At 40.1% G+C, this 20,056-nt stretch overlaps 1 protein-coding gene across 13 annotated transcripts in view; it reads right to left on the bottom strand.

Moving 5' to 3' along the window:
- Nucleotides 1–5,893: 5,893 nt before the first annotated feature.
- TRAPPC8 (trafficking protein particle complex subunit 8) overlaps nt 5,894–20,056 on the bottom strand; it is a 114,932-nt gene continuing 100,769 nt past the window's right edge. For 8 of the 13 annotated variants that reach the window (XM_074944438.1, XM_074944437.1, XM_074944440.1 and 5 more), the window contains 4 exons: nt 13,877–13,924; nt 12,181–12,326; nt 8,498–8,587; nt 5,894–6,979 (listed from right to left, as the gene is read on the bottom strand). In XM_074944438.1, coding sequence (XP_074800539.1) covers nt 6,745–6,979; nt 8,498–8,587; nt 12,181–12,326; nt 13,877–13,924 — 519 coding nt within the window. In that variant the 3' untranslated portion in view covers nt 5,894–6,744. The remainder of the gene's footprint in view (nt 6,980–8,497; nt 8,588–12,180; nt 12,327–13,876; nt 13,925–20,056) is intronic. The other 5 variants (XM_074944442.1, XM_074944443.1, XM_074944448.1 and 2 more) reach the window with 1 other exon arrangement.

The following is a 20,056-nucleotide window of genomic DNA, read 5'->3' as shown; positions in this document are numbered from 1 at the left end:
CTCAAAGGGAATAATATGCCATTTTATTATCTCGAATAGTTATTCAGACACTTCAATTTAAACACGTTGGATTAGATAAAACAGTTTATTAACTACAGAGCAATTTGGAGTGAGTACAAGTAACAAGGCAGAAGAGTAAAAAATAGTGACAAGACAAATAAAAGCCAAGACGTTCACTAATACTTAAACTGTATCAGATTCAAGCAAGGTGTCTCACCACATGCTTTCAGCAGTCTTACTGACCAAACCTTATAGGTCAGCACCCCTTCCCCAGAGTTCAACAAACTCTTCCTTTGTCCTTCAAGTGCCAAGAATGTGATGGGCAGGGAGAGAGAGAGAGGAGACCCTTGGGTTGTTTGTCCCTCCTTTTTATAGTTTCAGGGTCCCCCTCTTGAAAAACATTGCCAGCTGGGCACTAGGAGACAAAGTCTATGTGGAAGGATATTTCCTGCTGGCTTTTTCTCCCCTGTTTGAGCTGTCTTTGTTTCCCTTCCTGCTTGATGACCGTTTACTGCTTAAATGCAAATTAAGCAGAGCACATATTCCTTCATTTAGGATAGAACTGTTTGCCAACTTCTGTTTGGGCAGGGCTGTGGGGTTTGGAACGTGTGTTGTTAACACCATGCAGGGGAATGTTATAACTTTACATACCATGCTGCCATACATTTTTATCAGGATAATACTGACGAGCAAATGATACCTTACAAGACATGCCTTGTACAAAATTATTACAATAGTATGTAGCGTGTGAACACAGGGTATATTCTGTCACATCCATGCACACAGCTCTTCAGCCACCTCACTTCTCAAACTCTGTGGGTATGTCTACACTACAATTAAAAACCCACAGCTGGCCCGTGCCAGCTGATTTGGGTTAAGGGGCTTAGGCAAAGGGGGTGTTTGTATTGTAGACATTAGGGCTCAGGCTGATGACCAAGCTCTGCGACCCTCCCAACTTGCAGGGTCCTAGAGCACGGTCTCCAGTCCAAGCTCAGAAATCTACACTGCAATTAAACAGCCCCACAGCCTGAGCACCCTGCAAGTCAGAGCCAGTTGGCACACGCCAGACAGGGGTGTCTAACTTCAGGGTAGACACATACCTTACGGTGTAGGTGTCATTACTCACGATTTCATTTGTTCGTTTAGTTGTTTGTCAGTCAATATTCTTTTCCACTATTTCAAAAATCTTCAAAAACAAAACACAATTTTAAAAAAATTGTCCACTCTACTTGTTTGTTTAATGGATGATTAAGAAAGCAGGATGCTCTTTCCTGGCTTCTCCCCCCAACTTCAGACTAAGTTTCAGTATCTATTGGAATGGTTTTTAGGTGTAAATTGTTCTTTTTATACTCGAAGCGCCTCAGAGGCGGACAAGCTTTGTTCATGTTTCAACAGCATCGAGGACACCAAGGTTCTAATCCTGCTTCGAGCGTGTGGATACTACCGCACTAAACACGAATAAGCACTCACACTATCACTTTAAAACAATTTGTTTTTATATATAGAGAATCATAGAATCTCAGGGTTGGAAGGGACCTCAGGAGGTCATCTAGTCCAACCCCCTGCTCAAAGCAGGACCAACACCAACTAAATCATCTCAGCCAAGGCTTTGTCAAGCAGGGCCTTAAAAACCTCTAAGAATGGAGATTCCACCACCTCCCTAAGTAACCCATTCCAGGGCTTCATCACCCTAGTGAAATTTTTTCCTAATATCCAACCTAGACCTCCCCCACTGCAACTTGAGACCATACAGATGCTCGCTAGATTATACATAATAATATACAAGAGATTCTTATATACTTTATACATAAGAATTGTAGCCTCTAGCATTATGAAATGTGGTAGATCAGTGTTTCTCAACTTTTCCAGGTTGATCACTCCATATTCAAAGTCAAGTTTCACAAGCCCCTTACACTTTACTATAAAAGAGAACAAAAATAAAATATCAGTGCTAAGCCTATGTAACGTGAGTGTTTCGAAACTTAAAGAATACTTGACCTTGAAGGGTATGGGCATGCAGGGAGTGAGCCTTTGCTTTACATCGTAATAAATTTTTAACACCTTCTGGTGTTTCCACCTCATCCCAATTGCCTTTTCTGACCCTCTGGGGGCTGTAACCTGCTGGTTTAGAAACACGGCCTGAACACAAGGGAAACTCAGGCAGAGACCATGGACAGAAACTGATCAGTTGGCTTGAAACTTGTAAGGTACTTCTAATTTTCAGCAATTTCCAGTCAACATGATTTAAGATAGGGATATTATACCTGTGCTATCCCCATCAGTAATGGTTAGTAGCCCTCCCTAGTATAAGCTGCCAGTTTCTGCAGTTGCCAACTATTTACTCGGCTGTACTCCCCAACTTCAGTATTTGCATCCCCCTTCATTTCTTCCCGGACATTGCTATCATCTTCCTCTTCAAGTGATTTCTCTTGGATGCACGTGGAAGATATTACATTTATCTTTCCACAGTGGGGCAGGAAATAGGATGGAAGATTCCTCAAAGTAGTGATATTTACATATATTCCAAAGAAAGAGAAATGTGGTAGCCAAAAAAGGAGTTGAGTTCACAGATGAACGGGTAAAGATGTTATTCTGCAACTGGCACTGCTGCGGAACCTAAAAGGTACCATCTCTGCAACAATACCCACTGCTTATACTGAAATATAGTTTCCTAATGAGTACTGCCAACATTTAAGAACTGCCTTCGTCAGCAGCTTCTTGAACTCACATTGCGTCCTCTGGCAATTCATTAAGGACAACAGTTATTCTCCCCCCCCCCCACGTTTGTATCCTGTAATAACTTTTCTATTCAATTTATTTTTTAATTTTCTGCTTAACACAGCATTCTGAAAATGAACAGTATTGCCATAAACTGTGAAACTTACTGGCAGATAAAGTTCAATTTAAATGAGCATTTGAGCTTTAATAATAAAATCATCATGTGGGTCCTCACTGGTGGACATCTCCAGAACAGAGGCAAACAATTTTCATAATCTAAAGTACCGGGATCCCATACTGCTAGAAACATAAGTATTGCTTTTGAGCAAGGCTGTTGTCACGAGCAGTTAGCTCAGAATTGACTATTTTAATTAAAAAGTTTGTCCTTTTTGGTTAAAATATTGCAAAAAGTGCTTTTCAATAGGACCTTTCATACAGTTCTGTTGAGCAAAAACAATCAGCACATTTCCTTTTAACTATGTAGTCATATACTGAAAAAAATATTTCTCTCCTCTAATGATGAGGTCCTAGCCCTGTAAACCAGATCTATGAGTAAATATTGCTAAGCTTAGTATTTGTCAGCTCTTCCGTCTAAAGACCTGGCATTCATTCAAAAGATAAATTCATTGGACTCAGATAGAGTGAGGACATGGAAGCATCCATGTTGATGCAGCAGGTTCCAATGGCAGCTGCAAGTCTTGTCTACACTACAGAAGTTTGGTATGCTAGCCATTGTTTAGCCTCCTGGCACACCATTAAGTCACCACATTTAACATGCTCCCAGCAGTGCATGGGAGTTCATACTGGCAAGTGCTGGCTTATTTACCTGAAGGGTTCAAAGAGTCCTCTGACTACGGTCCCACAGTACACCAATCACTGTATACGTGGCCTGTCTAGCAGAGTTTCTGTACCCAGCTGAGCAGGGTCAAGTTTGCCATAAGCCCCCTTACCTGTACAATAGAACTGGGTCCTATTTCTTGCCAATTCTTTGCAATCAGTGTATTTAAAGAAAGCACAAAACATGTGTCTTAAGAGCATCATGTGCCAACCAGCCCAAGGCTGACATCTGCACACTTATGAGTATATGGGGTGAGAATGATTGCGTTTTAGCTAAACCCTAATTTGAAACACCCTGGTCTCTGACTGGGTATCCAAATGCCTTGTTGAACATGGCATTAGTCACTTCAGTAAACAGTGCCAGGAGAAAATAAGAGGACTGAAGATACAATGTAACAAGGCTAAGATGCCAACAGCCACCTCATGAGCAGGGAGGAAACCCTACCCATTTTTTAATGAACTGGAGCATATTCTTGGCTTTTCCCCAGCCACAGAGCCCCGGATGCTACTGGATAGCATCCATCTGGCAAATTACAAGGAGAACAATGACACATCTAGCGTAACCCAGTTAGAGACCATGGATGAAGCAGAGGACCAGAGATGTCCGATATCATGCAAAGATTGCAAGGCTTTTTCAGTCTCTTCAGCCCTGGAGACAAGCAGGAAAGCAGGTTTTGGTGAAGGTGGAAAACACTGGCTTTTTTTTAAAAAAAACATTGGAGTAGGACTTACATGTATGGAGTTGGACGGAGGGCCTTCTGCATTTATGTAAGGCACCTCCATTATTGCAAGACTGGTGGATGCAGCCTCACATGAGGGCAGAAGTGCAGACTTTCCCCTACCTCCTTAAGATCCTCTCCTTCCCAACTCTGCTTCCACTACCGATGGCAGCTCCCTCCTTCTTGCACTTGGTTGACATTTGGTGGCCCTTTCCATAAACCCCTCCATGTTCCATTGCATGACCTTCTTTCCAAGTAATGGCAAAAATCCCTAGGACATGGCAGCTACTTGAGCTTTGCCATCCCATTGGATTCAGAGAGTTGTGCCAAGAACCGGGGGACTCAGAGCAGTGCATTGTCACAGGGTGGCTGATCCCTGTAAGTGTCCAGCGTGTCCAGTTCTCCTCTACCAAAAGTTGAAGCTAGCCAAATTCAGATTGGAAATAAGGCTTACATTTTTTTAAAGGTGAGAGTAATTAAACATTGAAACAATGTACCCAGGGCCATGGTGGATTCTCCATCACTGGAAGTTTTTAAATCAAGATGGGCTGTTTTTCTAAAAGATATGCCCAAGGAATTATTTTGGGGAAGGTCTATGGCCTGTGTCATACAGGTCAGACCAGATGATCACAATGGTCCCTTCTGGCCTTTGAATCTATGAATATGTGCTTCCAGTTTAGCCAACTGCGGAGGTGGGGGAGCAGCTGGGGCTTTAAAAGGGAAAATCTGAGGAGAAAATCTGGTTAGTCAGGGCTGCCTGAAACCACAGACTGGAGGAGCAAAGAAAACAGGCTGATGAGAGCCACTTCTGAGAGACAATCTGCAAAGTGCAGAAAGCTCTGCAAGCCCTCCCTGGGAAGAGCGAGGGATTGGCCTAGAGGCCAGCGAACGGGCTAGTTTGCTGACGGTCCTTAGCCAGAGAACCTGTGGAGGGAAGCTGAGAAGGGCTAAAGCCAGCAGATGACCTAACCTGCAGATCTTCCTGAGCCAGAGAGTCAATACCATGAGGCTGAAAAGGGATGTGAGCTGTTGGACTGTGTCTGAATACGTGAATCATGAGACTGGTCACTCTCAGTGGGAAGGGCCTGGAGAGTGGGACCCTGGAACAAAAGCAGAAAGAACTGGGAACCGAGTGCTGGTGAACTCCAAGGTGGGTGCCTCTGAATGACATCCCTGGAGAGAGGGGCAGAAGATTTCTATACACCTTCACATTTACTGTAAGTTTGCTGAGAATGGTTTTACTACAAGGATTTTAGGGAAACAAATTATGCCCAGAGATGAAACTTTGTATGGAAAATAGAGACTGATCCTTTCACGGTAAAACAGAAGAGGAAACAAAGGTAGGTGCATGTCTGTACCGTGGCCTGCTGCAAGAGGACACTCCAAGCGGGGTTGCCTTCTGACAAACAGCAACAGCCGCTTTTGACTAGAATGCTGTATGTGTACATGGGCTGGAACTGCACCTAAACCAGCACGTCTAGTGTGGATGCATTGCGCCACTGCTATTTACACTAGCGTACGGCTTCTAATTAAGCTTCTAATCTTTGTTGACAGGCTACTGCTGTAGATAAGATGCGAGAAAAAAATATGCAACAGAGTCTATACAGTGAATATGGTGTATGTTTTATTCTATTTACAGTACATTTGTTATAAATATAATACATTTCTTGAAAAGCTTAATTAACTTGAGTAGATTTTTTTTTAAAACAGATCAACTCAGTTGTTATAGTTACATAATAAAGTGAATGACAATTTAAATGACAATTTCATGGTTGTGAAATAGTGCATTCTGTACTGAGATGAATGAGAACACTCATACTGGTTTCAAAATTATTTTCAGAACATCTTCGGTGAAGTTGTGTGTAAGCCATAAGGATCACTGGCTATTAGAACATGAGGACACAATATCAAAGCCCCAAACTAATTTTAAAAACTGAAAAGCGGAAAAAAAAACCCAAACCAAAAAAGACCCAGTATAAATTGCATTTAACAACCTATCAAACTTCACAGTAAGGTTGGCATTTCTGATTAATAATGGCTTTAGTCAGGAAAAGAGACAACAAGGGTTGTCTTCTGAAATGTCTTTTAATATAGCCACAAAATATATTTAAAACATCATGCTGGAAGTTGTAACAGCAGTCAAGCTGCTTTTTTTATTATTATTTGGACAGGGCCTGGGATTCACAAGTAAATTCAAACAGTTTTATAAGGAGTATTTTAGTTCAGTGTTATGAGTATAAATTACCAGAGATGCAAGAGACATTAAAAAGGATATATGCATTTTCTGTCCAACGTGCTTTGCATTAAGAAACAAATTGGCAAGTAGTCTGAATATTTTGCTATTGTCTCCTACACGATCTTTTGTAAGTTAGATGTTGGGGTAACATTCCAAAACTGGAATAAATGTCAATCCGCAGAATAAGAAAAATCAGATTCTTTTGGTTTTTAGTATGATCTTGCCGGTAATTGGTCAAATGTTATTGATGATGATCAGTGCTGGCATGGAGTTCTGCTGACTTGTTTCAAACAAAGTAACTTGGTCTGCTAACTTGGCAAATACTCTGTGAGTTCCAAGATTATAGACTCCTGTACGAACAAAGCAGGCTTTCAACTGCAAGCTACAGACCTCCTGGTTTTTAAGCTGAAGTTTGTACTGCGTTTGTCCAAGCCACGTGAAAGAACCATGGATTTCCAGTGCTTCTGGACTGAAAGAGAGGGGGGAGGGGGAAATAAAAAAATCAGATATCTACTTCTGAACCTCTTATGCTTATGTCTACCAAACATGCACACATTCGAAATGACTGTCCTACAGAAAATTTTACTTCACTGTGTAATAGGTTTCCTGTATTAACTGGTATGCAAATGCACTGTATCTCTGGTGTTTTGGCTGTCTGATGTTTTTGAAAAAAGTGACTAGATGAGCTGACTAGTGCTCAGCTCTCCATTAATTCTATGAACTAATATATAAATGAGTTATTTACAAAAATTGTTCAATTGGGATTTCCTGGTGGATTACTGTCCTTACACTCTTCTATCTGTCAACATTTGTATTAGAAGCCTGGCACATGGAGTTTCATACCCATCCGGTTAAATACACGGGGCAACCCCTTGGCACTGGGCAAATGCATTCTGATTACACTGAGTTTTGCTAAATCTGTCTCAATTATTGCCCTTCAAAATCTGTCTCTGGGAAACTTTTCAGAACGCCTAATTGGGACAAGTGCTGAGAATACTATTCAGCTATTTAATTACACTAAGTCAAGTTTGATGACAATCAGGCACTTAGAATATTTTTTGGTATTCAACCACTTACATAGATTGTGGAATAAAATATTCCAAGAGAAGAAATTATACACAGAATTCAACCAGCTCTACTATAGGTAGTGCATCAGAGGCATCTGATTTTTGCCTCTTTCTATGCAACTTCTATTTTAAAAATCTCATTATTTGTTTTTAAATGTTTCTAACTCAGATGCATGGCTATATTTCCAAGTAAAAACTATAGTCATGTGCAGCAGTGGATACAAACTAAGAACTTGTGATAAGTGCTGTTAAAGAAGTTATAATTTTTGTTAGGATGAGAAGTAATTTGTCAAATTTTGTATTGCTTATCCTACAATATGAATTTCTACACAGTAATTCTAACATAGCAATTATCTACACATTTTCAAAACAATGCACTCTTACTGTACACCATTTTAGAAGAATTTTAGATGAAAATAACTATTTTAGCATTTTAAAAGTTAACTTTTGTTACAGTTGAGAAATTGTCTTAAACAAAATTAATTTTTAACGAAAACAACATGTGTGTTGATGTTCCTCTCATTTTGCTGATATCTTCATTGTAGGAAATATTTCCCCAAAACAAGGAGATTTAAACAGCAAAAAAATAAAACATTGTTGTCGCACCTTTCTTTATAATCCAGTCACTGCTCCCAGCCCTCTTGGCAATACAATCCATTTCTGTTTTACTTCCAAATGGACATGGGTTTTTGAAAAATACTCACATTGACTTAATTACGTTCTTATTGAGATGATTAAAAACTCCCATTGACATCAATGGGAACACAGTGAGGATGAAAGTCCTATCCTAAATATTTGATACATTTAATACACACTTGATAAAATGATGTAAATAAAATCGGATTAAGAGATCTTAGTAGCACTGTGACCTATATTCACAATAAACATTTGTTGTAATTTAACATTTAGAAGTTTATTACCTTGTTGTTTTATGCCGCAAGTCAATTATTACATCAACATCAGCCTCAGAACAATTGGAAAGTAGAAGAGTGACAGGTACTAAACAAAGGCTGCAAGAGAAAATTTGTTTTACGATGCAAGATTTATACATATTACTGGTCAGTCCTGAGGATTACAAAATGTAACAAATCTATTTTAAAAGAATTCTTATGTTCTTAATTACTAAATCTTGTAAACATTAAAATACATAGTGGTATTTTGTATGACATTATTACAGTCTAATATCAGCTCTTGCAGGCTGTCAGATAACCATTTTTACTTCTGAAAAAGGAAATTCACTGCAGTATATTTATGCCTATGACCTCAGAGAAAAAAATTCTCCTCAGTTTGTCTAAATGAGATCTGGTAATGCAATACTTCATAGCGTAGCTTGATTTTTGCAAGCTTTCTATAAAAAGATCATGTAAAGCAAGGTGCATTAATAACAAATTTTAGAATGTGAAGAACATTTGGCCCAACATGCTGGTCTAAATTTTGACTTGCTGCAATAATATCTTTACACTTTCTTTCCATATATTTCTATCCCCTTCTGCATACTGTTGACTAAAAGGGCTATTTAAACTATTTGCTTTAGTTGCCTGAAGAAATACAGGCATTTTAGCCAGGGCAGGTGAACAGTGCTCAACTCTAGCTGGAGAAGTATGGACATTCGAGTCCAACTTATTGCAGGTTGTTTTTTTTAAATTTAGGTATTGCTTTGTATTTAGTATCCTGAAGAATTCTACCTGAATACACTTAACACTAATGGTTTTATACAGAACACTCCTTCCAGAAGGATCCCACAGCACCTTTATACACAAATTTTTCAGGGTCGCGCCCCCGCTTTCTCTGGTCTGCTCCCCAGGAAGGGTAAGGGGGCTGTCATAAATATAAAGGGAAGGGTAAACACCTTTCAAATCCCTCCTGGCCAGAGGAAAAACCCTTTCACCTGTAAAGGGTTAAGAAGCTAGGATAACCTCGCTGGCACCTGACCAAAATGACCAATGAGGGGACAAGATACTTTCAAAGCTGGAGGTGGGGGGGGGGGGGGGGGGCGGGAGAGAGACAAAGGCTCTCTCTGTCTGTGTGTCTGCCAGGAACAGAAAAGGAATGGAGTCTTAGAACTTAGTAAGTAATCTAGCTAGATATGCGTTAGATTCTGATTCCTTTAAATGGCTGATAAAATAAGTTGTGCTGAATGGAATGTATATTCCTGTTTTTGTGTCTTTTTGTAACTTAAGGTTTTGCCTAGAGGGATTCTCTATGTTTTGAATCTGATTACCCTGTACGGTATTTACCATCCTGACTTTACAGAGGTGATTCTTTTACTTTCTTCAATTAAAATTCTTCTTCTAAGAACCTGATTGCTTTTTCGTTGTTCTTAAGATCCAAGGGTTTGGGTCTGTGTTCACCTATGCAAATTGGTGAGGATTTTTATCAAGCCTTCCCCAAAAAGGGGGTGTAGGGTTTGGGGAGGATTTTGGGGGGGAAAGACGTTTCCAAGCGGGCTCTTTCCCGGTTACATATTTGTTAGACGCTTGGTGGTGACAGCAATAATGTCCAAGGGCAAAAGGTAAAATAGGTTGTACCTTGGGGAAGTTTTAACCTATGCTGGTAAAAATAAGCTTAGGGGGTTTTCATGCAGGTCCCCACATCTGTACCCTAGAGTTCAGAGTGGGGAAGGAACCTTGACAGGGGCCAGGGCTGGGGTTGGGTCAGGAATGGAGCTTTGGCCGGGGATGGGGCCTGGAGCAAAGCCGCAGCCAGGCCACAGTAGGGGGCTGGGGCGGGGCCGAGATTACAACTAGGGACAGGGCTGGAGAAGAGTTGGGGGAGGAGCGGGATTCGGTGGCAGCTCCCGCCCCACCCCCCACTATGGCGACTGGCCCGGGTCCCGCTGCGCCCTCAAACGTTCTTCTGCACCCTGCTAGAGGGGTGCGCCTCACAGTTTGTGGGCCATGAACTAGCGGTATCACTTCATCACTCAAATGCATCAATAGGATTGCTTACCAGTGAACACTTTAAGACTGGAAGTAAAGAATGCCTTCAAGAACTGACCTCTGCAGGGGAAATTTAGGTAGTAAGCGCATAACCCAAATTGGAATATGACCAGAATTAGACCCCTATTTGAATAAGTGCAGGCTCTCATCATTAAAACAGTCGTTTTTGTACGTCATTCCACTTATGTTAGTTAGTTTCACTTCAATATCTATTGTACTAGCATAAGAATGTAATAGTTAAGTTGCCAAAGCACGACAAGGAAATGTATACATTCTAAAAAACAAAAACAAAACATCTTTTTGCTAACAATTAAATCATTAATATCAAGTTTTGTAAATAAAATTCCAAAACAATCTAAATTTGAAACCTAAACTAGTTCCCTTTATTTTAGTTTAATGCTTACCAAAAAATTGACAAGACTGTCAATACAATAAGAAGCGGATAACCACAAAATAGAAGCTACAGGAACACAATTATCAAAATGAAAAATCTTTTCTACAAGTGCTTTAGTTCATTGATACTACACTAAGTTTCTAATTTCAGCCATGTTAAACATCCTTTTCCTGCCATACTTTATATCCAACTCATGTTAACATTTAGAACATTTGGATATGTTACAGACATAGTAACTAAAAATTAATAACTAGAGCAAGAAGTTCTTTTATCTGTTCATTCAAATATTGTCATTTTGCAGCGTATATAGCGTTCACTTTCAACCCACTTCTTAATCACTGTTTATGCTGTGATTTTCTCAGGCTGTGAAGACAAAGATATTATAGATTTCTTCATCATTACTTTCATTAGCTACTTAATGAGTTATCTAACTTAATATTCCTATTTATTTTTAAAGTGAAATTATATAAAGCAAGGGGTAGTCAACTGGCAAACCACAGGCCAAATTCGGATGACCAGATGCATTTGAATGGACCCCGAAACCTTTTAATTTTCTTATTATTGTTTTTTTATTATTTTCTCTGGCGTCTGGACTTTGACTAAACCTTGACCAAGAAATTTGGATCTTGATAAAAAGTAATTGACTACTCTTATTTATAGCAGTGGTTCTCAAAGCTGATCCGCCGCTTGTTCAGAGAAAGCCCCTGACGCGCCGTACCGGTTTGTTTACCTGCCGCGTCCGCAGGTTCAGCCGATCGCGGCTCCCACTGGCCGCGGTTTGCTGCTCCAGGCCAGTGGGGGCTGCGGGAAGGGCGGCCAGTACGTCCCTTGGCCCACACCGCTTCCCACAGCCCCCATTGGCCTGGAGCGGCAAACCACAGCCGGTGGGAGCCGCGATAGGCCGAACCTGCGGACGCGGCAGGTAAACAAACCGGTCCAGCGCTCCAGAGGCTTTCCCTGAACAAGCGGCGGACCGGCTTTGAGAACCACTGATCTACAGTACTTCATTTTCATTTCATGTGTCCAATCGTCAACTGCTAGAAAATACTATTGTGTTGCAATTTTACCAATACATTTACAAAAAAATCATTTTTTTGCTTTATAGCTTGTGTTTGTGTTGAATTTTTCCTTGTTCATGGCAATTTTATTTTATCCCTTTATTTCATCCTTCCTCAGAGCACGATCTAAAGAGGATTTTTATTAAAGAAACAGAAAAAAATAGTTTCCTAAAGGAATCTGGAAATATTTTAAAACATCATATTAATCAAACCTTTTTTGATGAAATGAGTGATTAAAGGACTCTGGATAATGAAGACTAGTCTTGATAAGGTTAGAAAGCTGGTCTGGTGTTGGTCTTGTGGGTAGTGAAGAGCTTTCTGGTCGAAAAAACTTTAAGAAAACCATTTCTGGTGATTCCTAGAACACACAAATATTCAGACAACTTCATTTAAAATACTCTTATAAATACACTAACACAACACACCGTACAACAAGGGATTAACCAGACAGATGTTAACTTGAAGGTACTATTTTCTCCTAAGAACTGTAGCTTCCAATAGATCACACTATTGTGTCCCAATGTTTATGGGAGGCAATTAAGGAAATTAATGTGTCTTACTGCTTTAGGTGAGGAAGTGGTGCAATTCTTACGATTGGGCTGCTATATCACAGGCAGACTATTAAATTTCCTTCTCCCAAAACTGCTTTTTTAAACCAATGTATTACTGGTAAGATAAAAATGGAACAATGTTTAGATAGTGCACCAAGTTAATCCTGGGTTTTCACAAACCCAAGGGGAGGTTGCCACTAAGGAACTACAGGTAGCCAGGAAAGCTCCAAAAGTGGGTGACATTGGGTGGGAAGGCAACATGTGGTAATACAGTACATCTCTAAAGCTGGAACCTAGGAAGCTCCTCCAGAAATGAAAGCTACCTTCCCCTCCAGACAGAAGAAAGCCCAAGGGAAGGGAGGTGGTGGAGTACTCTTCCCCTTGGGGGATATCAACCTCCAGGACTGAGGGGATTAGATGATATGGAAAGGTGTAACTTCAGTGCATCACCCTGGCTGCATCTGGTTCAGAATCTAGATCATACGGTACTTGTCCAACACCATCCAGTCTGTTATCTGCTCCAATCAAAGTTACTGATGAGGGGTTAGCTTTCCTCATTCACTTATGAACCGTTGATGCAGAGTCAATAATTAGTGACATAAAATGCATCCCCAGTAATCAACATGCCAGCAGCTGCTAAGTACAAGGAGTTGATTGATTAATCCCATTTCTGCACTTCACTAAGAAACAGTTCACAGTATTCTTAGTTTATTGCTACGCTTGTGTCAACAACTTCTATGACAATAATTTCTTAAAATACTGAAGACAAAAAACACTATGAGAAACACATTGAGATTGTGACCTGAGTCAATAAAAGACAGCAGGGAAAATCCTGGCCCACACTGAAGTCAATGGAAACTTTGCCACTGACTACAATGGTGTTAGAATTTCACCCAGGAAATTTTAATAATTAATAATAATAAATAATTAATAATAATTAATTAGCATTATAGTAGCATCCCCAGGTCTGGTCATACTAGGCATAGGTCATTAGATGACAGCATATGCTTGAAAAAAATTTAAGATTATGCCCTTTAAACCAAAAAACTGTAATTCGCTGCACTCAGACCAGCAACCTAAATGCTCAAGAAGCAAGAAGAATATTCTTATTAACAATGGAATATAGTTGGAAACTATCTTTTTAATTCAGTTGGCATTTCTGGTCCTGCTGAAATGGAATCCATCTTGCTGAAAGGTGACACCATGTGTAACACTAGCTATATTTATAGACTATACAACTCCATGTAGGGTGTGGAGGGAAGGTTATAAGATTTATCTAACTGGAGAATATTCAATATTATCTTGGATAGCATATATCAACACCCTAGAAATTGCTCTTCCCCCTAAAGTCAGTTACCTGTTCCAAGTCCTCCCAATCAGAATTCCCGAGTATTTTTTTAAAACCCTACAAAAAACAAATATCAAAATTTATCTGAACAGGCAGACAAAAATCAATAGGATAAGTTACAGAAAAACAGGTAGACAAAGTAAGTCTGGCATCATTACACTTCATTATTTGATTAGTTAACATGTTTGAAATCCTTAGTTCAAAGCAACATTACACTGGTACTGAAAGACTGGCAACAGATTGACAATTTAACACCCCAAATTTAAGACTAGTCTTTTGGTTCCTAAATAAGACATCACTTTGACAACCCTCTTTGTACCCAGAGGATGAAATACTGGCTATGCTGAAGTCATGGCAAAACTCCCATTGACTTCAATAGGGTCTGGACTCCACCCACAGTTACTATATTTGGGAGGAAAGGCTTTCAAAACACAAGCACTCAGAGTGCTGGCTCTCCACTAACAACATCTCACTGAGTTTCCTTTTTAAGCAACCTGGAGAGTTTAAGAAAACCTAGATAAGAAACCACAGAATTAGAGAGACAAGGAGGATGAGGCAATATCTTTTAATTGGACTAACAGAAGTTGGTCTTGTAAAAGATATTACCTCACCCACCTTGTCTTTCTAATATATCTTGGGACAAACAAGGCTTCAACAACACTGCATAAACCATACAATTGTCAACTTGTAAGCAAAAGAGATCTCTGTTCTCAGGAACAAATTTAAATAGAATTCCACTAATATCAATAACAAGGAGACCGATGGCACCTTAAAGACTACCAGATTTATCTGGGCATAAGCTTTTGTGGGTAAAAAAACCCCACTTCTTCAGATGCATGGAGTGAAAATTACAGATACAGGCATAAATATACTGGCACACGGGTACAAAATGCTATGGGTACCCGCATGGCCCCACAGTATGCCAACATTTTTATGACTGACTTAGAACAACGCTTCCTCAGCTCTCGTCCCCTAGTGTCCCTCCTCTACTTGCGCTACACTGATGACATCTTCATCATATGGACCCACAGGAAGGAGGACACCTGGATTTCAACAATTTCCACCCCACCATCAACCTCTGCCTGGACCAGTCCACACAAGAGATCCACTTCCTGGACACTACAGTGCAAATAAGTGATGGTCACAACCACCACCATATACCGGAAACCTACTGACTGCTATACTTACCTACATGCCTCCAGCTTCCATGCAGGACATATCACACAATCCATTGTCTACTGCCAAGCCCGAAGATACAACTGCATTTGCTCCAATCCCTCAGACAGAGACAAACACCTACAAGATCTTTATCAAGAATTCTTAAAACTACAGTGCCCACCTGGGGAAGTGAGGAAACAGACTGACAGAGCCAGAAGACTACCCAGAAGTCACCTACTACAGGACAGGCCCAACAAGGAAAATAACAAAACACCATTGGCCGTCAGGTACAGCCCCCAGCTAAAACCTCTCCAGCACATCATCAGTGATATACAACCTATCCTAGAAAACATTCCCTCACTCTCACAGATCTTGGGAGGCAGGCCAATCCTCGCTTACAGACAGCCCCCCAACCTGAAGCAAATACTCACCAGCAACTACACACCACACCACAGAAACACTAACGCAGGAACCAATCCCTGTAACAAACTCCATTGCCTACTCTGTCCCCATATCTACTCTAGTGACACCATCAGAGGACCGAACCACATCAGCCACACCATCAGGGGCTCATTCACTTGCACATCTACTAATGTGCTATATGCCCTCATGTGCCAGCAATGCCACTCTGCCTTGTACATTGGCCAAACCAGCCAGTCTCTATGTAAAAGAATAAATGGACACAAATCAGACATCAAGAATGGTAACATACAAAAGCCAGTAGGAGAACACTTCAATCTCCCTGGACATTGAATAACAGATTTTAAAAGTTGCCATCCTTCAACAAAAAAACTTCAAAAACAGACTTCAAAGAGAAACTGCAGAGCTACAAGTCATTTGCAAACTTAACACCGTTAATTTGGGCTTGAATAGGGACTGGGAGTGGATGGGTCATTACACAAAGTAAAACTATTTCCCCATGTTTATTCCCGCTCCCCGCTGTTCCTCAGACGTTCTTGTCAACTGCTGGAAATGGCCCACCTTGATCATCACTACAAAAGGCTCCCCCCCACCCCGCTCTCCTGCTTCTAATAGCTCACCTTAGCTGATCACTCTCCGTACAGTGTGTATGGTAACACCCATTGTTTCATGTTCTCTGTGTATATAAATCTCCCCACTGTATTTTCCACTGAATGCCTCCAATGAAGTGAGCTGTAGCTCACAAAAGCTTATGCTCAAATAAATTTGTTAGTCTCTAAGGTGCCACAAGTCCTCCTTTTCTTTTTATTGGAAACATTGTTACCATTCAACTTCATAGATTAACTGAATTAGTTATAACACATTTTTAACTTAAATGAGAAAAAGCAAATATCTTTACATAATACCTGATCTCTGTTGCTTGTATTTCAAATGAGCTTACCATCACCTGTACTACTAATGATCATGTACCTTATGCTGGTTTCTTCAACGTGGTTTTAGAATGTTTTTTGCAACCACACTAGAATCTCCATCCTGCATTAATATTGGTTTACACAAAGTCTAAGAATTAGTGTGTTCAAACTAACTTTAAATTGTTAAGCCAGTATTAAAGCAGACTTGGTAGACTTGTAAAGGTCTCCCAAGTAAGTGTCAAAAGGTGCTGCTTTTCAACAAGATGGGTGCCAAAAGGAGGTAAAAGTTTTTTTAAAAGCACATTCACCTTCAACTATTTAAATCAGTTTGAAGTTTTTGTACAATAAACGTGATCTCAAGAGGTGTTGGGCACCTTCAAGTCCACAGATTCAATGGCAACTCCTCCCAGTCACTTGACAATGTCTTATGTGCTATTTACTCCTTTTCCGGATAATGTTAAAAATACTTGGTTTTAAAATTAACTGATGTATTTAGCAAAAAGAATACTTAATATAATTTTACACAAGTCTCATGCAGTTCCAAGGAGAAAAATACATGCTCTTAGCTGAGTTTGAAAGATTGAGATAAATAGGAAGGCTACAAGAGCTGCAAAGAGAAGGCTCTTGAACCAACTGAGTAAGGACAGAGGAAGCAAGCGCTAGAGAGAAATGGAAAAATCCCAGATTTTAAGTGGTGTGAAGTGCCAGTGAGAACAAAAATAAAGGAATCTGGAGAAATTGGAAATATTGGGAGAATCTAATTAGAATCAGTGAGCTCTCGTTTCAAACCTCAGATTAAAGCTATTCCCTCCCCTCCCCCCCGCCTACTTTTTTGCTCTCCTGTGTTAACTTTAAGTACCATTCATACCAATTCCTAATCATTTTGAAATGAAGGCTACATGAAAGATGTTATACAAGACTGCATTGTATACTTTGCTCAAACCTAATTTAAAATTAATACTTTTTACATTATTTAGCTGGAAGAGTAAACACAGACAGGATTGGGGTGTCAAATTCAGCTGTATGGCTTCAGTGCAAGATTATGAGAGCGATTGGGCTCTGAAAAGCGCATTTTTTTAAACTATTAAAAACTAAAGTTCAGAGGAACCCATTTTGCTGGTGTGATCATGTTGTAAAAGAACCCTCTAATAAACACTGGTATAAGAGTATACTAATACCCACAATATAAAAGTGGCAACCTCAAAGTATTTGTCTCGAAATGGGTACTAGAGGGGGAAGATCTCCTGTGTTCTTTCCATAGAGACTCATGATGTGAACCAAAAGTGTTGATCTATTTGTAACATCCCACTTTCTTATAAATTATGTTTAGCCTGAATAACCCATCGATACCCAATTTTATCCTCCAATTTCCTATTCCATATATGAAGCTTCACTGGCACAAGCTACCTCCTCCCTCTGAGGACTTACAAATAGTCACTTCACAGTTACCAGTTTTTGCCCCAAGGTTCCCTTCTCTAAACCAAATTGCTCCAACCCAGTCTTTGGTCTTGTCTAGACTTGGATTTAAAGGTGTGATATTAGCATGTGTTAGCTAACACGTGCTGGCACAGAGTCTACTATAGATAAGTTTCAGAGTAACAGCCATGTTAGTCTGTATTCACAAAAAGAAAAGGAGGACTTGTGGCACCTTAGAGACTAACCAATTTATTTTCTTTTTACTATAGATAAGGAACACTACCTTTAACTTGTGCAACCTGGCAGAATTAAAGCCTAGTGGAGAGCTAAAAACCACATCTTTAAACCCACGCCTAGGCAAGGCCACAGTCTGAGATACTACCTGTATTCAAGTGTATGGCAGAGGCTTGAAACGCTAAACCTTTGGATCGTTATCATGCAGAACCAGACATCAGCATGGAAGCATGTCTTCTGGAATGGTGGCAAAAGCACGAAGGGGCGTACGAATGTTGAGCATATCTGGCACGTAAATACCTTGCAATGCCAGCTACAAAAGTGCCACGTGAACACCTATTCTCACTTTCAGGTGACATTGTAAATAAGAAGTGGGCAGCTCCCGTAAATGTAAACAAATTTGTTTGTATTAGCAATTGGCTGAACAAGAAGTAGGACTAAGTGGACTTGTATGTGCTAAAGTTTTACATTGTTTTGAGTACAGTTATGTTAGAAATGTAGATTTTTTTTTGTAAGTTGCACTTTCACAAAAAAAGACTGCATTATTTAAATGAGGTGAATTGAAAAATATTTCATCTTTTTGTAGTGAAAATATTTGTAATAAAAATAATATGAAGTGAGCACTGTACACTTTTTATTCTGTGTTGTAAGTGAAATCAATATATTTGAAAATGTAGAAAAACATTCAAAAATATATCTAATAAATTTAAATTGGTATTATATTAACTGTGTGATTAAAAGTAATTTTTAATCAAGTTAATTTGTTTTGAATTAACTACAATTGACAGCCCTACTTTTAATTAAAATTGCAACATTATCCAGCCCAATCTCCTTCCAGTCTATTATTTTCTTGCCTTGAGATTCCTTTAGCCTGAATTTCTATCCATGTGATCAAGAGAAAAATGCTTTGACAAACAGTAAGGAATATTATAATATGGAGAAGTGGCTGAACTTGAATGTGGAAAATTAAAAAGTAAAGGATTTCAGGTTACTGTAGGTTGGGAAACAAAGGGGGAGGAGATTCAGGCTGCTGAAAACTGAAGTGAGCCAAGGCAATTATAGCTTGGGAATAGTCACATTTTGAGCTTTGGCTAGCTAAAGCTAATTGGTCACTGCAGATGAAGACGACAGGTTAAGACTCCAAGTGTTAAAAAAGAGCTTCAGTATGGCAGTGTTAGAGGCAGTGGCAAGGAAAGTTCTTACAAATACCTGACTAATTTTCACTGAATTGCAGTAATTCCTATCCTATAATGAGTACCTTCATAGATGGACCTTTGTCCACAAATTTTACATATTAATGGACATAGCTGGTTTAGTACTAGGATATCTAAGCCAACAGTAGAGCATGAACATCCTTTTTAAAATTATTTTATATATTTAAAATATATATACATATACAGAGAGAGAGAGAGAGAGAGAGAGAGAGTGTGTGTGTGTGTGTGTGTGTTCGTTCCTCCTCTGCCTTGGTGGATCCTGCGCTTATTGGAGGATTTGCTCGCCTCAGAGGTTCACGGCAGCCCTCAGTTTGGCCACTTTCGTGGCTCAAATCTGCCGTTCACTCAGTTAGCTTCATCATTGGACAGCATGGGGAAAAGGAAGAAGAACAATTTCCCGCGGTCTCTGCTGATCAACCTAGTGGGTCTGGGAACAGGCCAGAGACCTTCCCCTCTGGTGGAACCCACAGTCCAGTTCAACTCCTCCGGTATCAAGTAGGGAGTTGGGGGGATGGAGGATTTGGGGGGAACCTGGGCCCGTCCTCTACTCCGGGTTCCAGCCCAGGGCCCTGTAGATTGCAGCTTTCTACAGTGGCTCCTGTAACAGCTGTGTGACAGCTACAACTCCCTGGGCTACTTCCCCATGGCCTCCTCCAACACCTTTATTCTCACCACAGGACCTTCCTCCTGATGTCTGATAATGCTTGTACTTCTCAGTCTTCCAGTAGTATGCCTTCTCATCTCAGCTTCTTGCGCCTCTTGCTCCCAGCTCCTCGCACACACCACAAACTGAAGTGAGCTCCTTTTTAAACCCAGGTGCCCTGATTAGCCTGCTT

Source organism: Natator depressus, chromosome 2 (genome assembly GCF_965152275.1).
Source record: "Natator depressus isolate rNatDep1 chromosome 2, rNatDep2.hap1, whole genome shotgun sequence".
Taxonomy (NCBI): domain Eukaryota; kingdom Metazoa; phylum Chordata; order Testudines; family Cheloniidae; genus Natator; species Natator depressus.
Note: the sequence above shows the minus strand (reverse complement) of the source record. Positions and strands in the feature narration are given on the sequence as shown.